The sequence below is a fragment of the Coptis chinensis genome, chromosome 1 (genome assembly GCF_015680905.1).
Source record: "Coptis chinensis isolate HL-2020 chromosome 1, ASM1568090v1, whole genome shotgun sequence".
NCBI classification, from domain to species: Eukaryota; Viridiplantae; Streptophyta; class Magnoliopsida; order Ranunculales; family Ranunculaceae; genus Coptis; species Coptis chinensis.
Window position 1 is genome coordinate 56,390,136 of NC_141456.1, and position 15,465 is coordinate 56,405,600.

General features: G+C 36.4%; 1 protein-coding gene and 1 long non-coding RNA gene across 10 annotated transcripts; one reads left to right on the forward strand and one right to left on the reverse strand.

The window, feature by feature from the left end:
• The first annotated feature begins 6,274 nt into the window (after positions 1-6,274).
• LOC147524628 (uncharacterized) lies at positions 6,275-10,481 on the forward strand. 6 transcript variants are annotated; one of them, XM_086603933.1, is made up of 7 exons: positions 6,368-6,532; positions 6,640-6,743; positions 6,825-7,052; positions 8,526-8,642; positions 9,329-9,502; positions 9,656-9,715; positions 9,799-10,481. In XM_086603933.1, the coding sequence occupies exons 3-7, from the start codon at positions 7,035-7,037 to the stop codon at positions 9,931-9,933; spliced, it is 504 nt and encodes a 167-aa protein (XP_086460059.1). In that variant the 5' UTR covers positions 6,368-6,532; positions 6,640-6,743; positions 6,825-7,034; the 3' UTR covers positions 9,934-10,481. The 6 variants fall into 6 exon arrangements, with proteins under 6 accessions (XP_086460064.1, XP_086460059.1, XP_086460044.1 ...); XM_086603924.1 differs by having other exon boundaries at positions 6,428-6,532; positions 6,825-7,021; XM_086603932.1 differs by having other exon boundaries at positions 6,423-6,743; positions 6,806-7,052.
• Positions 10,482-11,814: 1,333 nt separating this feature from the next.
• On the reverse strand, positions 11,815-15,125 carry LOC147524629 (uncharacterized). Of its 4 annotated transcripts, none has more exons than XR_015197057.1 (7): positions 14,784-15,125; positions 14,489-14,620; positions 13,915-14,393; positions 13,716-13,802; positions 12,341-12,532; positions 11,999-12,030; positions 11,815-11,892 (listed from the first exon to the last, which is right to left on the reverse strand). It is a non-coding gene; the product is annotated as an uncharacterized LOC147524629 (long non-coding RNA). The 4 variants fall into 4 exon arrangements; XR_015197055.1 differs by having other exon boundaries at positions 13,716-13,817; XR_015197054.1 differs by lacking the exons at positions 11,815-11,892; positions 11,999-12,030; positions 12,341-12,532 and adding an exon at positions 12,570-12,759 and having other exon boundaries at positions 13,716-13,817; positions 14,784-15,121.
• Between the last annotated feature and the right edge of the window lie 340 nt (positions 15,126-15,465).

Consider the following 15,465-nt stretch of genomic DNA (forward strand, 5'->3'; position numbering starts at 1 on the left):
AATAGCGGTAGCAGCTATGTTTACGAAACTTAAGCTGTCATGCTACTAAAGTCTATGGTGGACGTCTATGATTTTTTTTTTGTTCACTTTTTTGGCTATTATATAGAACCGCTCCTTAGCTTATTTCATGTTGTTTTTCTGAGAATCAGAATTGAGCAATTGCCTCCCACAGAAAAGTCTTATATTGATGTCTCTGATGCAAGTAATTTAGTTCATGTACTACCTGAATTTTGAGTGAAGGATACAATTGAGTATGGTTTAGAGTTCATTGAGTCGGCGTTGAAGTGTTTAAAGATATGTTTCACCCAGTTCTTTGGTGTGGACAAGTGTATGCTCATTGGAGGACTAGCATGATGGTTAACATTAGCAACAATATTTCCCTCCTTTTGTTTGATGTTGGTACTCTTTCTGATTTGGCAATTAGCATTGGTGGTAGTAGTTAATAGTAGTAGCCTCCTTTGGTAGCAAAATTCTCACATCTCTAAGTTGCTCGAACCCACTATGTTCAAGATTCCACTTGTTTGTAGCAGTCTTAATCGATAAGAACTTGGTAGTTTTAATGTCTTTGAAATTGAATATTTGGGGTGCTCAACTTGAGTGGGGGAAAATTGTTATGGGGAAGCATTATGCTTGTAGTGACTCATTGAAGGTATTTTTTTCTGTAACCTTTTCTTACTACTTTGAAATCACTTATTGTTTAGTCTATGTAAGTTCATTCATTGCTAGTTTTGTTCTTATTAATGGGTTGTTAGTTGTGGTGTTAATTAGTTTGTTCAAGGAATGTCCACACCCAAATGACAAACAACGTATGAAACTTAGCCAAAAACTTAGGAATGTCGTGTTAATTCTTTTAATTTTTTTTTCTCAGGTCAAAGTCCATCGATCTAGATGTTTTTTATACATAAGCCTGTTTAGATAGATTTTGAAGATACATGGCCTCTTCTTATGAAATATAGATTTGTTCATGAAGCAATGCAAGTAAAGGTTTTGAATAACAAATCTGGCTGCTCAAGTATTCATGAAAGGACTCATTTGTGTATTATTCATAAACCTGTAACACTTGCATTTGACCAGCCATTGGGGGTACTTTTTTTCAAGATGTGCATGTTGCTAAGCCATATATGTCATGGCTTTGTCTAATGGGTGTTCTTGTATTGCATTTCACATTTCAGGGATTTATCTTCTAATGATCTTATTGGACCTGTGCCTAAGCTTTAAGGTATTACGTATAATATCTCTTTGTTGCATTTTAAAGTTTTCTCTATAGTCAGCAAATATTTAAGGTATTACGTATAATATCTCTTTGTTGCATTTTAAAGTTTTCTCTATAGTCAGCAAATTGGGATGAATGGTCTATGGGGTAGTTGGCAGAATGTGGTTAGTGATAGTAATTGCTTCTAATGTATTATAGTTGCAGAAAATTACATGTGTACACACATCATTTGTCTTATTAGAGGACTATATTGATCACAAGGTTTCAAGAAATTTATAATTTATGTGGTGTAGACTCATTTAACTTAGGTGACCAGAAAAACGTTAGTTTTTTTTATCTTGTTTGAACTTTTCACTCTTTGTATGTTTCCCTCTATATAGCTATGTATGGTGCAGCACAAAATGCCTTTAGCTACACTTTTCGTTGTTTCTACCTTCAAAAAGGAAAATTGTGATAAATGGGTGTCATGAAAATGTAATCTAGCTTATTGAGGATTTCATGCTTATATCAATGTTATTGAGATGAAGAAGATCCATCAAATTAGGGCCTTTTTCTTTGTTTGAATATCCTTCCAAGTACAGACCTATAGGTGCACTTCTATTCAGATGTAGGCAAGCTTCAAGACTAGGTCTGACCTTGTTTCTTCATGTATCAAGAATGTGCTGCTGTGAGATAGATTAAAATGCGTTACTGTGAGACTAGGTCTGACCTTGTTTTACTGTTATTATTTTTATGACATCATTAGGTTGTCTCACTTTGAAATGGACTTAAACTATGTCAGGATGCAGGAATCAGTTGGTCATAAAGATCTCACACCATTAATCAACCCTTGATACAACTGAGCAGTAATTTAAACACTAGCCCAAGACTCCAAGTCTGCGTTTCTTTTCAAGTAATATCTCTTTTGTGTGAATTGAATTCTATTTACTTATTTGAAATAGGGTAATAAACTATACGATGTTTGTCCTGAATGGACTATATTCTATAGGTAATGTGATAATTTCTCACAAGCTCATTATACTAGCTATAGGCTCTGAGCCTCTGACTAGTCTTAGGCTATGGGCAAGAGATAAAAAATATATGGTCTAATGAAAAGCTTTAGAGGAAGCTTCCTGTGAGGAGAAGCGGAGTAAGTTGTCTTGCAATAACTTGCTTTCAGCAGAGGTGAATACATACATCCATTTGTAATCAAGTTTATAGTTTACATCCATTTTTGTTATTTTTCCTACCTTCTAGACTTTTTAGAAGCTTGTGTAGCATTTGACTAGTAGCATAATAGCCTCAATGTAGGGTGCTTGTAACATGCAGGTCATAGCTTGTAGTCAATTAGCTTCTTTGGCGGCACTTTCAGATAAAGGTAAATATTATTCTTATTGCTTTTACATGGCTGTTCAAGCTCATCCATATCATTTGGTTGGCTTCTCTTTATTTGGTGGTGCTTAACAAGATTGGATGGGCTGTGGTGGTAGATTTAACGAGTTATCTTCTTCTCAACAACTATAACAATATATAGAAATGTTTCAGTTCCAACAGAGACATAATCAGTTTTTAAGACAAGTAGGGTGTTGATCCTACAAATAGTGATAGTTACAGATATAGTGATGTTCCTTCAATGGGGTTTTCTCAATCTTTATTAGCAAATTAGCATTGTGTTTTTGACTTTTGTACTTGAATTTTCTTAACCTAGTTGTTGAAATATCTATTAGGGATAAATTCTGGCAAGCCTTTAGCCCTTCGTGCAAAATTTCTTTTCATTTTCGAGTACAGAAGGCTTGTATCTGGTAATATTATACAATGTTTGTTTTTGTATCTTTTTCTTTTATTCACTTTGGTCCAAGAATAGATCTATTCAAGGGTCTCGTTGTATATTTGAACGGATGCATCTCTGTTTGGTGATGTATTGGAACGTAGATGGAGAGCAGCAACAGGAGACCTAGCAGTTAATGAAAGGTAAGGTCCTCGTGTGGTTTTCTTTCGTTTCATATGTCACAAGTGTATGCGGGTGTTGGAATATTCATGAGTTTTGTTTTGGAAGATGAGTTCTTACATGAGTAGTGTGAATGTATGGTGTATATATATTCGAAGTGTGGTATCTATGGTTGGAACTAATAGAGGTGTATAACACTGATATAAGTGGAAGTGATGTATATGTTGTTTTCATTTTAATTTTGGTATATAATTTATAGTGTCCTTATGATTCGAGGATTGGTTATTTGACTTAATTGGCATTGGTCGAGATGGTTAAGTAGCTGGTTCTACGAATCAATAAATATTTGAGTAGTTGGGTTTCTTAATCAAGTCTGAGGTTTTAATATATGTTATGAAAGTATATTATTTGATTTTCAGGTTATGACAGGATTTATGTCTATGAAATGTTGAAAATACAGAGGAGATTCTGCCGAAATTTTTATGTTTTTCGTCAAGGTGACAAGGTTATAGGGTTTTGGGGCGGTACATAAACTTTCGTGATCTATACTATGCTTCTATTGCTACTAGTCTGCTGCCACTCTCTTTTTTGAATTCTGAAGTTTGAGTATAAGGAGCTACTACTTAAAAATAAGATATATATAAGTATATATCTATACATATTTGTTTTCTACTGTCTGACTCTCTTTTATTTATTTCTATTGGTGTATACGATGAAAGGGACTTTTTTGATGATACCATCCCAAAGTTATCCCCTGATGATTGCAACTATTGAAGGTGGGAGTTCTGTACAAATGACGTGAGTGCTTCAGTTTAAGGACAAGTCCCATTGATCTGGAAAACAATGTGTATTTCATTCGTGGCAAGTCTTATTTATGAAAAGACGTTTTTGTGATATTATTTTAATAAAATATTATGTGATTGGATGTATTTGTGAGATTTCTTGTTTATGTTATGGACGATTATACCCAATAAGTGGGGGCATCTTTATGTAGGCTCAGTAGTCTCCCAGAAAGGGTGGTTTTGGGGGAATTTTTTTTTTTTTTACATATGAAATAGTTTTGTAACGGTGGAAAACCATAACTAAGCTTTGTAATATGTAACACTTACGAAGCAACAAAACCGTTGCCAAAACGTTACAAATTCTATAAATCAGTAACACAAAAACGTTACTAATTTTATAAAACCCGGATTTGTTGTTAGAAAAGAGTAACACAAAAAAGTGTTACTAATTTTATAAAACCGTTACTGTTGTTAGAAAAGAGTAACGGTCAAAAAGCGTTACTAACTCTATAAAAACCGTTACTATTGTTAGAAAAGAGTAACACAATTAAGCAAAGAAAACTGTTAGCAAATATTTTTAGTTACGGTAAAAACCGTTACAATAAATAATTATGTAACGGTTTAAAACTGTTACAAATATTAATAACGAATTAGAAACGCCAAAACTGTGACGCAAAAAAACCGTTACAAATATTTTTAGTAACGGTTTCTGACCGTTAGGAATGTCCTGTTTTGGTATAGTGACAACAATTATGTTATCGTAGCAAAGGTTTGGGGTCCTAGCATTCACGTGGCCTTTGACTACCACACAAACTAGGTTGGCACCTTCTGCACCATTTCCCATTTAATGACATGTTGGAGAAAAGAAACGCAACAAGTGATGGGGAAAGTCACCATAGGGGTTAATTGGGCTAGCCTACAAAGTGAAGAATGAAAGGGTACAAATTAACAATACTTCTTAGTCCGGTGTCCTTTACACTCCCTGTTGCCATTCTCAAGAGTAGCTTTAAGATGAATTCCATTTTATTGTTCATTATGAAGTTCAATTGCCCTCTCCCAGATAGCCAAGTGATGCTGGCTTCATGATGCATTTGCAACTAAGAGGCTTAGGTGTTAAGGACACAACCAATCATTCCGATGGCACCCATTTGCTGCATGTTCTCCTTCGAGCGAAAGTCGCAACTTGATTGAAAAAGAAATTAGAAAAAGGATAAGAAGAAAAACTTATTTTGGTTTTGTGGGAGGGGGAGAATTATTTTTGAATGAAAAAATGTCAGGACGTCTATATTATAGACTTTTGAGAGAACATCAACAAGGCATCACTTGGTGCTATCACTTGGTGCTTGGAGGTTTGGCATTGCTTCGTAAGCTCTTTGGATGGACGTCGAGCTGGCCAAATATGACAAAGTGACATTCATGTCTTGGGTAACTTTAACAATCGTATTATTGCAGCAAAGTCATATTTTTCTGGATGGTTAATTATGATAACTTGGTTAAGCATATCCAATAGTGGTTGATGATGGCTTGTCAGTTGGAATTTGTATTTTGAAGAATTAGTAAAATGGGTGGTATGATTGAAGCAATTTAAGGAAGTTGTGCATGATCAAAGGAGAAAGCTATGGACCGTAGGTTGTCTTACTATTTTAATGTAAGGGATTTTTCTTTCTTTGGTAGTGTCAGAATAATGAATTAGTATACATCAGAAGAATATGGATTGATAGAAGATTATATTGGGCCCATGGTGGTTGGAGCAAATTTTGATGTTAAAATATCATTGACTGAATTTTATTGGAGTTTATTTTCTTCAGAATTAGTATTGTAAGAGAGTTGTCGTCATTTGTCAGAAGTCAGAAGTCATGATTTCAGTTAGTTGCTTATTAGGTGCGATGGATTTTTAGATTTTTGGTGGAGCACGTTAACATCGTAGCAGTTAAACGTGGAGGGACTCCAACCGAAATATTGCTTAGCATCTATACAACCGAAATACATTTGCCCACGCCAATCATCTGGTCAGCCTTTATATTTACTTTTTAGCCTTTGCAATCTATTTAATATTACAATAATATTTAACTGTTTCTATTGTAATTTTAGATGGAAACTGGAACAAAACTATCTGAAATAATGTAAATGAAGTTGTCTCTTTGTATGAACGGATTTGCCACAGCTCTCCAGCTCACTCACGTACGCCTCATTACAACGTACGCCTCATTACAACGTAGAATAGATAAATAAAAAATAGAATTTGTTTTTTTTGTAAACTAGAGTCCAAACATCGAAGGGGTCGAAGAGCATGTTTATTACTCGCGTCCAAGTGACTACTGGATCAAATCACCCTCTAATACTAGCATTTCGCCCGGCCTATGGCCGGGATTGTTTCAGCCAATAGGATGGGCTTGCTAAATGAATTGTATTAGAGTTAAGGTCCATGTTATGGTCTTTTATGAATTTGGACTTTAGGCATTGGAGGGTTATATTACCAAGTGTTATGATTATCTAACGTGTCCAAAAAGATTATCTGAAATAGAATAGAATAGAAACACACTGAAGCAGCCATTCGTGCTTTCCGTGATAGATATCCTCAAGTTTACTCTAGTGAGCTGCTGATAGAGGGTCAGTTGTGCAATCGAGGCCATTAGTTTCAGTTGTTGCACCATTTCTGCAAAGACATCTCCGGGCAGTCATGGTTGACATATCTGAAGTTTTTCCTATCCTTGCAGAGTCTTCAGATGTGAGCAAGTTTTCCATGTTATCCTATGGTTCTGCAGTTCCTCTTGTGTATAGGCATTGACTTCTGATTTGTGGTGATGATAGCGTTAGCCTGGTAATTATCTTCGTGTTATTGAGTAAACAAAACTAAGTTTACTTACTGATTTAGTTTATCAGGACCATGTTGGGCCTGCAGTTATTCATGAATTGGAGAAGTTTCCTGTTCATTCTTTTGGACTTCCTTCTTTTGTTTCGGATCCTAGTGCAAAGACATCGGAAGAAGCGTTGGTACATATATTTGGCGAAGCGAGGAGAACCATGCCTTCAATTTTAGCTTTGTATGCCGTTTTTATGTGTCTCGCTGGATATGCCGCTGTTAATTGGATAGCGGAGGTAATACTTGCTGATGCACTTCCTTAGAAAGGTAATAATGAGCTTTTTTTTTTAATGTGACAAAGGTAGTAAAATAAATTGTGGTAAAATCGAAGGTTCTAAAACTTCTAAACAAATTAAAATGCATGAACATTCCTAATAAAACTTGGCATAATATAATTGATAATTCCATGTAACTCTATTCTATTCATCATCACTAATGTTGATCACGTTTTCTGTTTCAACATTAGCAAGTGTTGTTCGCAATTCTCTATTTTCTTGTCCAATGTGCATGATATCAACATGTAGGCCTTGATTTATTTCATGAAATTGTTCATTGGCTTTTTGAAGATGTTTGATTTCCTTTGTAGCTTCTTCATGAATTTGACGTAGATGATTGATTTCGCTCCTTGCTTCTTTAAGTTCTGTGAAGTTGAAATCTTTGACTTCGAATTTGTACCATTGACATAGTGATGTGAGAGCGGCTTGTGCAGCTTCATTCTCGGCTTTATTCTGTGTTTCTTCAAGAGTTCCATAGGATGTTTGCAGGGTTGAATCTTCATCTTCATCATATTCGTCACAGTCTTCTTTAAATATTCCTTTCAAAATAGGAACATCTATTGTTACGGTTGATCCAAATTTGTCACCCTTCACTTTTGTTGTGTAAACCGGTGGTTTATAAATATTGATTTCCATCAGGATTTGATTCAATATTGCTTTCCTTGAAATAGAAAAGATTGTATTATGATCCATATTGCTGCATATAAATTTTATAAAAATTAGTATGTTATCTTATGAATAAGTTACAAATTTCAATGTAGCTAATGTGTTAAGATGTTAAATCATGCTCACATATGATGATTGATACCAATCTATGTGATAGTGGTGTAGTTCAATTCAGATAAGTGATATATGTACTAAATATAACAATAAATTTATAACAGAAAGGTAATCAAAAGAATTCATAGAACAATAAATTTATATGTAAATTTGAAAGTTTAGTAGTTTACCTAGGTGTTGAAGATGGGAGATGGAAGTCCGCAAGTTGTTTGAATGTGTTATTGATTGATTCTCTAGTATTTATAAGTTAAACTCTTTTGTTTATTTAGAATAATACTACTTTGAGTGTTTTATAGGGTGTAAAGTTATTGTTTTAGTGTGATTCTTTATTGGTTATGGTTTATCCAAATAATAAATTTAGGTGGCTTATGGTTTATCCAAATAATAAATTTAGGTGGCTTGAACTTTTGGGATTGGGTTATTGACGTTATGGGTGAGGAAACACAAAATATGTCAAGACAAAAACTATTTTTCAACACAAACAATTATCCAAGCATATAAAACGTTCTTAAGGCATACTCAGTATATGACAGAGAAGTTGGATATGTTCAGGTCTGACAAATAAAACCCACATTGTTGGCTTGAATTTCCTTTTATAGAATTATAGATCTTATAGAGGTTAGGTTTCAAGCTTTAGTTTTTGGATACCGTCTAACTCTACGGGTTATATGGATATGAAATATAGGGAATGGGATTCCTGGCTGGTTTGTTGCTTCTTTATATGAGCGAGGAAGGTGCATTTTGGTTGTTGGTTGCTTTACTAAAAGGAGTTGTTCAGGCTCCAATGGAAGGACTGTACTTGGTAATGTTTTCATTCAAAGATTTTCAGTTGGTCCTGCTGCATTTTAAAAGTTTCATACATTTACTTGACATAAATTGTGGCATTTTTTCTGTCCATTATTACCGCCCTGTTCTATTACTATACATGAGAGTCTATATGTTTACATAAACTCATGGAGAGAACAAAAGAAGCACAATAAAGTAGAGGTAATGGGGAACATTAACTTGTCCAAGGAAAACTACTTGTCCCACACGATGTACAAAGGTTGTGTTTGGCATATCATTCCAGTATCCAGAGTTTTATGAATAAGTTAGAATGAGAAAACTGAATGAATAGTTTAAGGTCAAGCTGGAGGAGTGGACCAGGGCTATGTAGAAGAGAAGTTGTAGCCTAAGTGCCTCAGTCATATGCGCCACTATTCAGTAAGGCTATATTCTCAAGGATTCATATCACAACCTAGCCCTTTTAACCCTTGACTTAGACTACCTTTGATTCTATCGTCAAGTATCAAAACTAATGACCGTGGGTTTGAAACTATATAGAATATTAAAATGTTGATCTCATTTTATGAATGCTGTGAGTGTGTTGTTATTCTCGATAATTTTTAAGTTTTACTGTTCCTCTGTTGCATTTATCTGAAAGCCAAACTCATTCTGATTATTATTTGTATTCTTGTGGAATTTGTTGGTTTGCCATTGGTATAACAGTACCTCTTTCAGTTTGAGCAATTGGTGAGAGAACATCTGCCGAAGGTTGGAGAGCATTTTTCCCAAGAAATGATAAACCCAAGCATGTATGCTAGCCAGTGGTTCATCACTGTATTCTCATACTCCTTCCCTTTTAATCTGGCTCTTCGAATCTGGGATGTCTTTTTGTATGAGGTTGGTTATGTTTCTCTTGCATCCTATATGTTATAGACTCTATAGAATTGTCTTTTAAAACACCATTTAAATTTAATGTGGATTGGTCTTTTGCTTCTGAAGTCAAGCATATTTTTGGAAGTAGCAATCTCTAACATTAATAATTTTCATCAGGGTGTCCAGATTGTCTTTCAAGTTGGTTTGGCCTTACTGAAATATTGCCATGACGACTTAGTGAGTACATCGACTCCTTACCTTCTGTTCATAAATTAAAAATTTACCACAACTTCTCATGTGACGTTCTACTTTCCAATCAGATAAAATTGCCTTTTGAGAAGCTCATACATGCTTTACGCAACTTCCCTGATGAAGCCATGGACCCAGATATTTTGTTACCAATGGCCTACTCAATCAAGGTTAACTCTTATGATATTTGTTCTATTCTCGTTTGACTTGTTTAATTAGATTGGCTTGGAGAGGAGCTAGACAGAACTACCTCACCAATTGCATTCTCGGCTTGCATTAAAGATTTCCAACACCGGTTTTGTTCCTCGAGTTCTAGTCGGCGCGGTAGAGTTGAACTGGAGGCCAATGGTCGTGCTTTGCAATCATGGACACTACTGATGAGTCCATGTTAGTAACACTACGCAAAGAAGAAATTCAGTTGCTTGGAAGAGAATGCCATTGACTTGTTTAATTAGATTGGCTTGGAGAGGAGCTAGTGCGACTATGTGAGTGAAATGAGTGGGGAAGCTTTTGCTTTATATAGAAGATGTTGAGGGAAGGTAAAGAGACGAAATATTGCATTTTTTGTGTTGTTGTTACGTAGTTTTGGAATTTCATGAGGCTTTCAATAGTTCATGTATGTAAAGCATCATAGTAACTCTAATCTAGTAATCCCGTCGACGCCGGTTTCAAGTCTCTCGTAATAATTTGAAGAACTTGACGTATTCGTTGAGTGTTCAATCTTTGGAATCAGTAATCCGGCTATTTGTAACTCGTTTTAATGTTAAACAGGTTTAAAAGCAGCTTATTGTATAACTATAAACTATAAACTTTTCAATAATGGTCTTTTTTGTCCTATGTAAATGGTTCGACTTAATATGATCTTGGACTTAATGGAGTTTTGGGAAGTTTGTGCGTAATCGGGACTCTTTTCGCTTTTGTCTTGTAATTCCCAGCCATTTCTCGATGTCGTTGTAATTCGTCTCTCTTGTTTCTCAAACCGACAAATGTTGGTTGATTGACATATAATATTTTCTCTGAAGTGTGGCCACCGATGAGCAGAGGTGTTTACATTACAACCTCACTTTAATTCCGGTCGGCTTACTCGCCAACCCGAGTGAAGACAAAATCCATAACCGGTTCTTCGGGAATAAGCGTAGGTCATTTGTGAATCACATTATTCATCTGCTGATATGCTTGAATGGGTTGGGTATCTCCATTGAACATCTGCCGAGTGCTCGTCCTTTAGTCACCTTCTTCCTAGTTTGCTACCAAAGGCATTTTTCGCATGCCGAAAGCAAATGACATTGAGTTGTTTACTCGTCCTTGTTTCAAAAGAATGAAAATATTCTATTGCCTCGCCTTTAGGCAGAGTCTAAGATTTGAAATCCAGGTGGGGGGGAATTCAAAGGTTCATAGTGTGTCAAAGCAAAGGCAAACATAAAGCAAAGGCAAAACGCAACTATATGGTAATTTGTGAGACTGGAATAGAATAATATTATACTATGGATTAAAAATGATACTATACTGTTGAGTCCTTGAGGCTAGTGTACACATACATAGAATCAGCCATAACCGTAAGAAACAAAGTAACACAAAAGTGACACCCTTCTTCGGTTGAATCAATGTAAAACTCTACATGACCTGCGATTTCCTTTGCAAAGCAACTTTGCCTCCATTTTGCCAACTTCAAACTCTTCGCGACTAATCAACCCCGTTTGTCTCTGTGGTGGATTTGGGATGTAGGCCTTTGCATCTCACAGTTGATCTTCCATTGCATGGAATTTTCCTCTAAAGCTCCTTTTCCATTGTAGTTTACAAAGCATTATCGAGGATTGCCGTGTCTAGCTTCTTCATAAATAGCACCACTTTTTCCACTAATAGAATCCATCGCTTCATGAAGTACAAAGATCTTCGGGGAGAAACTATGGAGTTTTCAGCTGCAATTCCCTCTTCCATGAAATTTCCAAGCATTGTCGGCATTGCTTTTTCTATCGGCTCATGAACCACAAAGTGTCTTGGGGAGAAACTACACCATCGGTTTGCACGTATTGTTACGGCGAGGAAGGGAATTCAATGATATCTCCCGGCTGTGAATAAATAGGCTCCCTGTTCATTCAACTCTATGCCACTAATTGCTGTTTTGCAGGCCGTGGAACCTGGAAAGCCTTTCATTTCATGTGATTCTCGACAGAAAGGCATTGTTGCCTGGGGTAGGCCAAGTTCAGGTTTTCCCTTGTTATATGGACATATGTCATAACAATCATATGGAAACTAAAAATTCCATGATACCTTGGCAATGAAAGATAGTAAACCTGCCAAACCTACAGGAAATGCCTAAGAAGGATTAATGACGACAAATAAACTATCGAATCGAGACATTTAATCAAAGCTAAAACTACCTACATTTCAAATGTCGTATCGAACCGAGACGTCGCGACTATCAATTAGTGATGCAAATAGAAATATCAACCACAACACAATAGTAAGCTTTTCTATTAGCAGGAATCATAAATAGCCGATCGTCCCGGCAGTAATACGGCAGATCCACAAAGAAGCGAGACAACTTTAAAACATCCTAAAACAAATAATGAAGTAAACTGAAAATGGTGTAATTTATTACGAGCTTGGTACCTGATCAAAATTGCAATCCAAGGTTGTTGGCTCTGTGGATGTCTTTGTAAACAACCTTTCGAGCATGACATCAATTAAGTCATGTAAAGCTCCATTCTTGACCAAACCTTGGCTGTAATTTTTAAGACTCCTTGTGACATGTAACTGCTCATGACTCAACATGGTCCAATGGTCCAATAAGTAGATACCAATCTGTAAGTAGAAACAGAAACTCCTTCCCATAAAAAATGAACAACTAAAACTAAGTATATAACACAGGGGCAGCAACTGATGATTAATTGATTTCAGTTTTACCCAAAAATAATGAAACTTTTGAATCAATACCACCCATCTCTCCCAACTCCTTATTCTTTTCCAGACTGCTCCTCTAAAAAATCACATTTGCGGTTGTATCAGTCCCTCGCTGACCATACATTGTGCTACCATCACAAAAAATAGTATATGTTGGTGAGAAATAGGTTTCAAGATAATAAAAAAGTATTTACATTGTTTGCATTTTATGGTAATAATCATTGTAAACAAAAGAAGCATGATTAGGAAGGGTGTCAGGTTCATAGCAAGGACGCCCCTCTTGAATGGCATCACAATTAGCTTTCCCAGGCCTCTTATTTCGCAGTGCAGAACACACCCGTTGATGAGTTCCCAGAAATTATATCTGAATAATTCAAATGGAAAGGGTACACTGCAGTTCCATTCGTATACAACATGCCCCAATTCTTCTTAGATATGGGGCCTGGCCGACTGTGTTAATTGAACAGCTCATAAATGTAAGTGCTGACTGGTACTGATGGCTGGCTAGGGGGCCTGAATTATTGAGCAGCCCTTTCTTACTCTCAGATTTAGTTAAGACACGGAAAGCCGGGTAAGAGTAGAACCTCTATGTAGTATATACCTTGTCTTTTGGTAACATTGTTGTTCCCACTTACCGAGGTGAAAATACATGTGTTTTGCAGAGCCGGTTTAACCGCTACTACTGCAAATGGTTCAAACAATACCGCCAACAAAAAGGTCGAGGTGAGGGTGGTGGATGAGCGACTTGTAAATAGGGCGTTTCAAGGTTTGTCTCGAGGTGGAAGAAGCACAGCAGGAGGCAGGGCATGGGGTGGACGGGGAAGAGGAAGGGGCTTTCATTAGTTCCATGTCCACCACCCTCACCTATCATAATCTACGGACGTGTGCAACTAATTTCTTGTTTATGATACCTCGTGTCATTCTGTCTTATGTGTGTGGATAAATTCCTTGTGCATGTAATTTATGTGTGTGCGTCTGTGCTCTAGATAACTCTTCAAACTCACCTGTCATAATCTCTTTTAAATTTTGTATAAATTGCTAAAGACACCGATGAAAAGGAAATTGGAGTAATAAGAATACATACCCATTTTCATTTTGAGTTTGGAGTCTTGGCTGCAACTGTGCGTATCTATATATAAGCACCACAACTACATCTTTCTTACACTCTTCACTGCTTTCTTACACTCTTCACGGCATATAGTTTTAACAAAAAATTGTATCAATTAAAAACAGGGTCTTGACTCACAAAATATGGAATAACATAAAAAGGGAGATGAATTTACCATCTTTGAATTGGCAGTGGTGATGTCGGTTTCAGCTTCAACCCTCTTCTTTGTTCTTGGAGGATTATTCGATTGTGCTCGAGCCATTTTCATATCCTTCTTCTTCTTCTTTCACAGAGACTCAGAGAGTGGCTTCAAGGCATGAATTGAATCATCACTCCAAAGCAAGCTAAGAAATCAACCTTTATACATTGATGGAGAAGAAATTGAATATATGAAGCATTTGAAAATCAATGACAAAGGTTTTTTTTTTTTCTAGCTATTGGAAGATGTCACAGGTTTGACTATAAATAACTAATCAAATTTGTGAAAGAAAATCCTTTTGTCCACTTGATAAGAATTCCTGAAGATGCTGATATTTGTCTCGCAGGAAAAGAAAACGTAAACCCAAGCTCCCTCTTCATGTCCAATTGAAGCTAAGTGTTATTTTCTCTCTCCACAAACTGCTTCAATGTCAATCCAATGAAATAAAAAAGTTCCTGCATGCCAAAAACAATTGCTTCTGCATCACGATAATGACTTTGTGAAATTTTAAGAACAATGTTACAGAAGTAATCCCCATTGATGAACGCACCTTGCTTGTACTGGTCATTAAATGTTGAGGAATAGGTTGTCGTTCCACTTCCTGCCCCAAGATTTTGGAACTTTTACCACTCTAAAATTTGTGCCCTCCAGATCAAGTGCATAATAAGTTCCCTTTTCATTCCTGAAGATTAAAAAGAAATTCTCAGCAGACGAATTCAGTATCAAGAGGAAAGAAAAACATCTGAAAGACGAATTCAGTATCAAGAAGAAAGAAAAACATCTGAAAGACTATGGATTAAAAATGATACTATACAGTTGAGTCCTTGAGGCTAGTGTACACATACATAGAATCAGCCATAACCAGAAGAAACAAAGTAACACAAAAGTGACACCCTTCTTCAGTTGAATCAATGTAAAACTCTACATGACCTGCGATTTCCTTGCAAAGCAACTTTGCCTCCGCTGCCAACTTCAAACTCTTCGCAATAATCAACCCCTGTTTTGTCCGTGGTGTGGAATATTTGGGATGTAGGCCTTTGCATCTCATACAGTTGATCTTCCATTGCATGGAATTTTCCTCTAAAGCTCCTTTTCCATTGTAGTTTACAGCATTATCGGGATTGCCTTGTCTAGCTTCTTCATAAATAGCACCACTTTTTCCACTAATAGAATCCACCGCTTCATGAAGTACAAAGATCTTCGGGAGAAACTATGGAGTTTTCAGCTGCAATTCCCTCTTCAATGAAATTTCCAAATCGTCGGCATTGTTTTTCTAGCCTCTTCATGAAGAGAACCATCTTTTCCACTAACAAAGCAACCATCGGCTCATGAACCCACGGTGTCTTCATGAGAAACTACACCATCACCGCGTCGCATTACGGCGAGGAAGGGACTTCAATGATATCTCTTGTGAATAAATAGGCTCTGTTCATTCACCTCTATGCCACTAATTGCTGTTTTGCAGGCCGTGGAACCTGGAAAGTCTTCCATTTCATGTGATTCGGGACGAGAAAAGGCATTGTTGCT

Coding starts and splice junctions, on each gene's coding strand:
- LOC147524628 (XM_086603918.1), top strand. CDS start 6,947: ATGCCTTCAATTTTAGCTTTGTATGCCGTTTTTATGTGTCTCGCTGGA. Junction 7,022..8,525: donor CTGTTAATTGGATAGCGGAG/GTAATACTTGCT, acceptor TATGAAATATAG/GGAATGGGATTCCTGGCTGG. Junction 9,716..9,798: donor AATATTGCCATGACGACTTA/GTGAGTACATCG, acceptor CTTTCCAATCAG/ATAAAATTGCCTTTTGAGAA.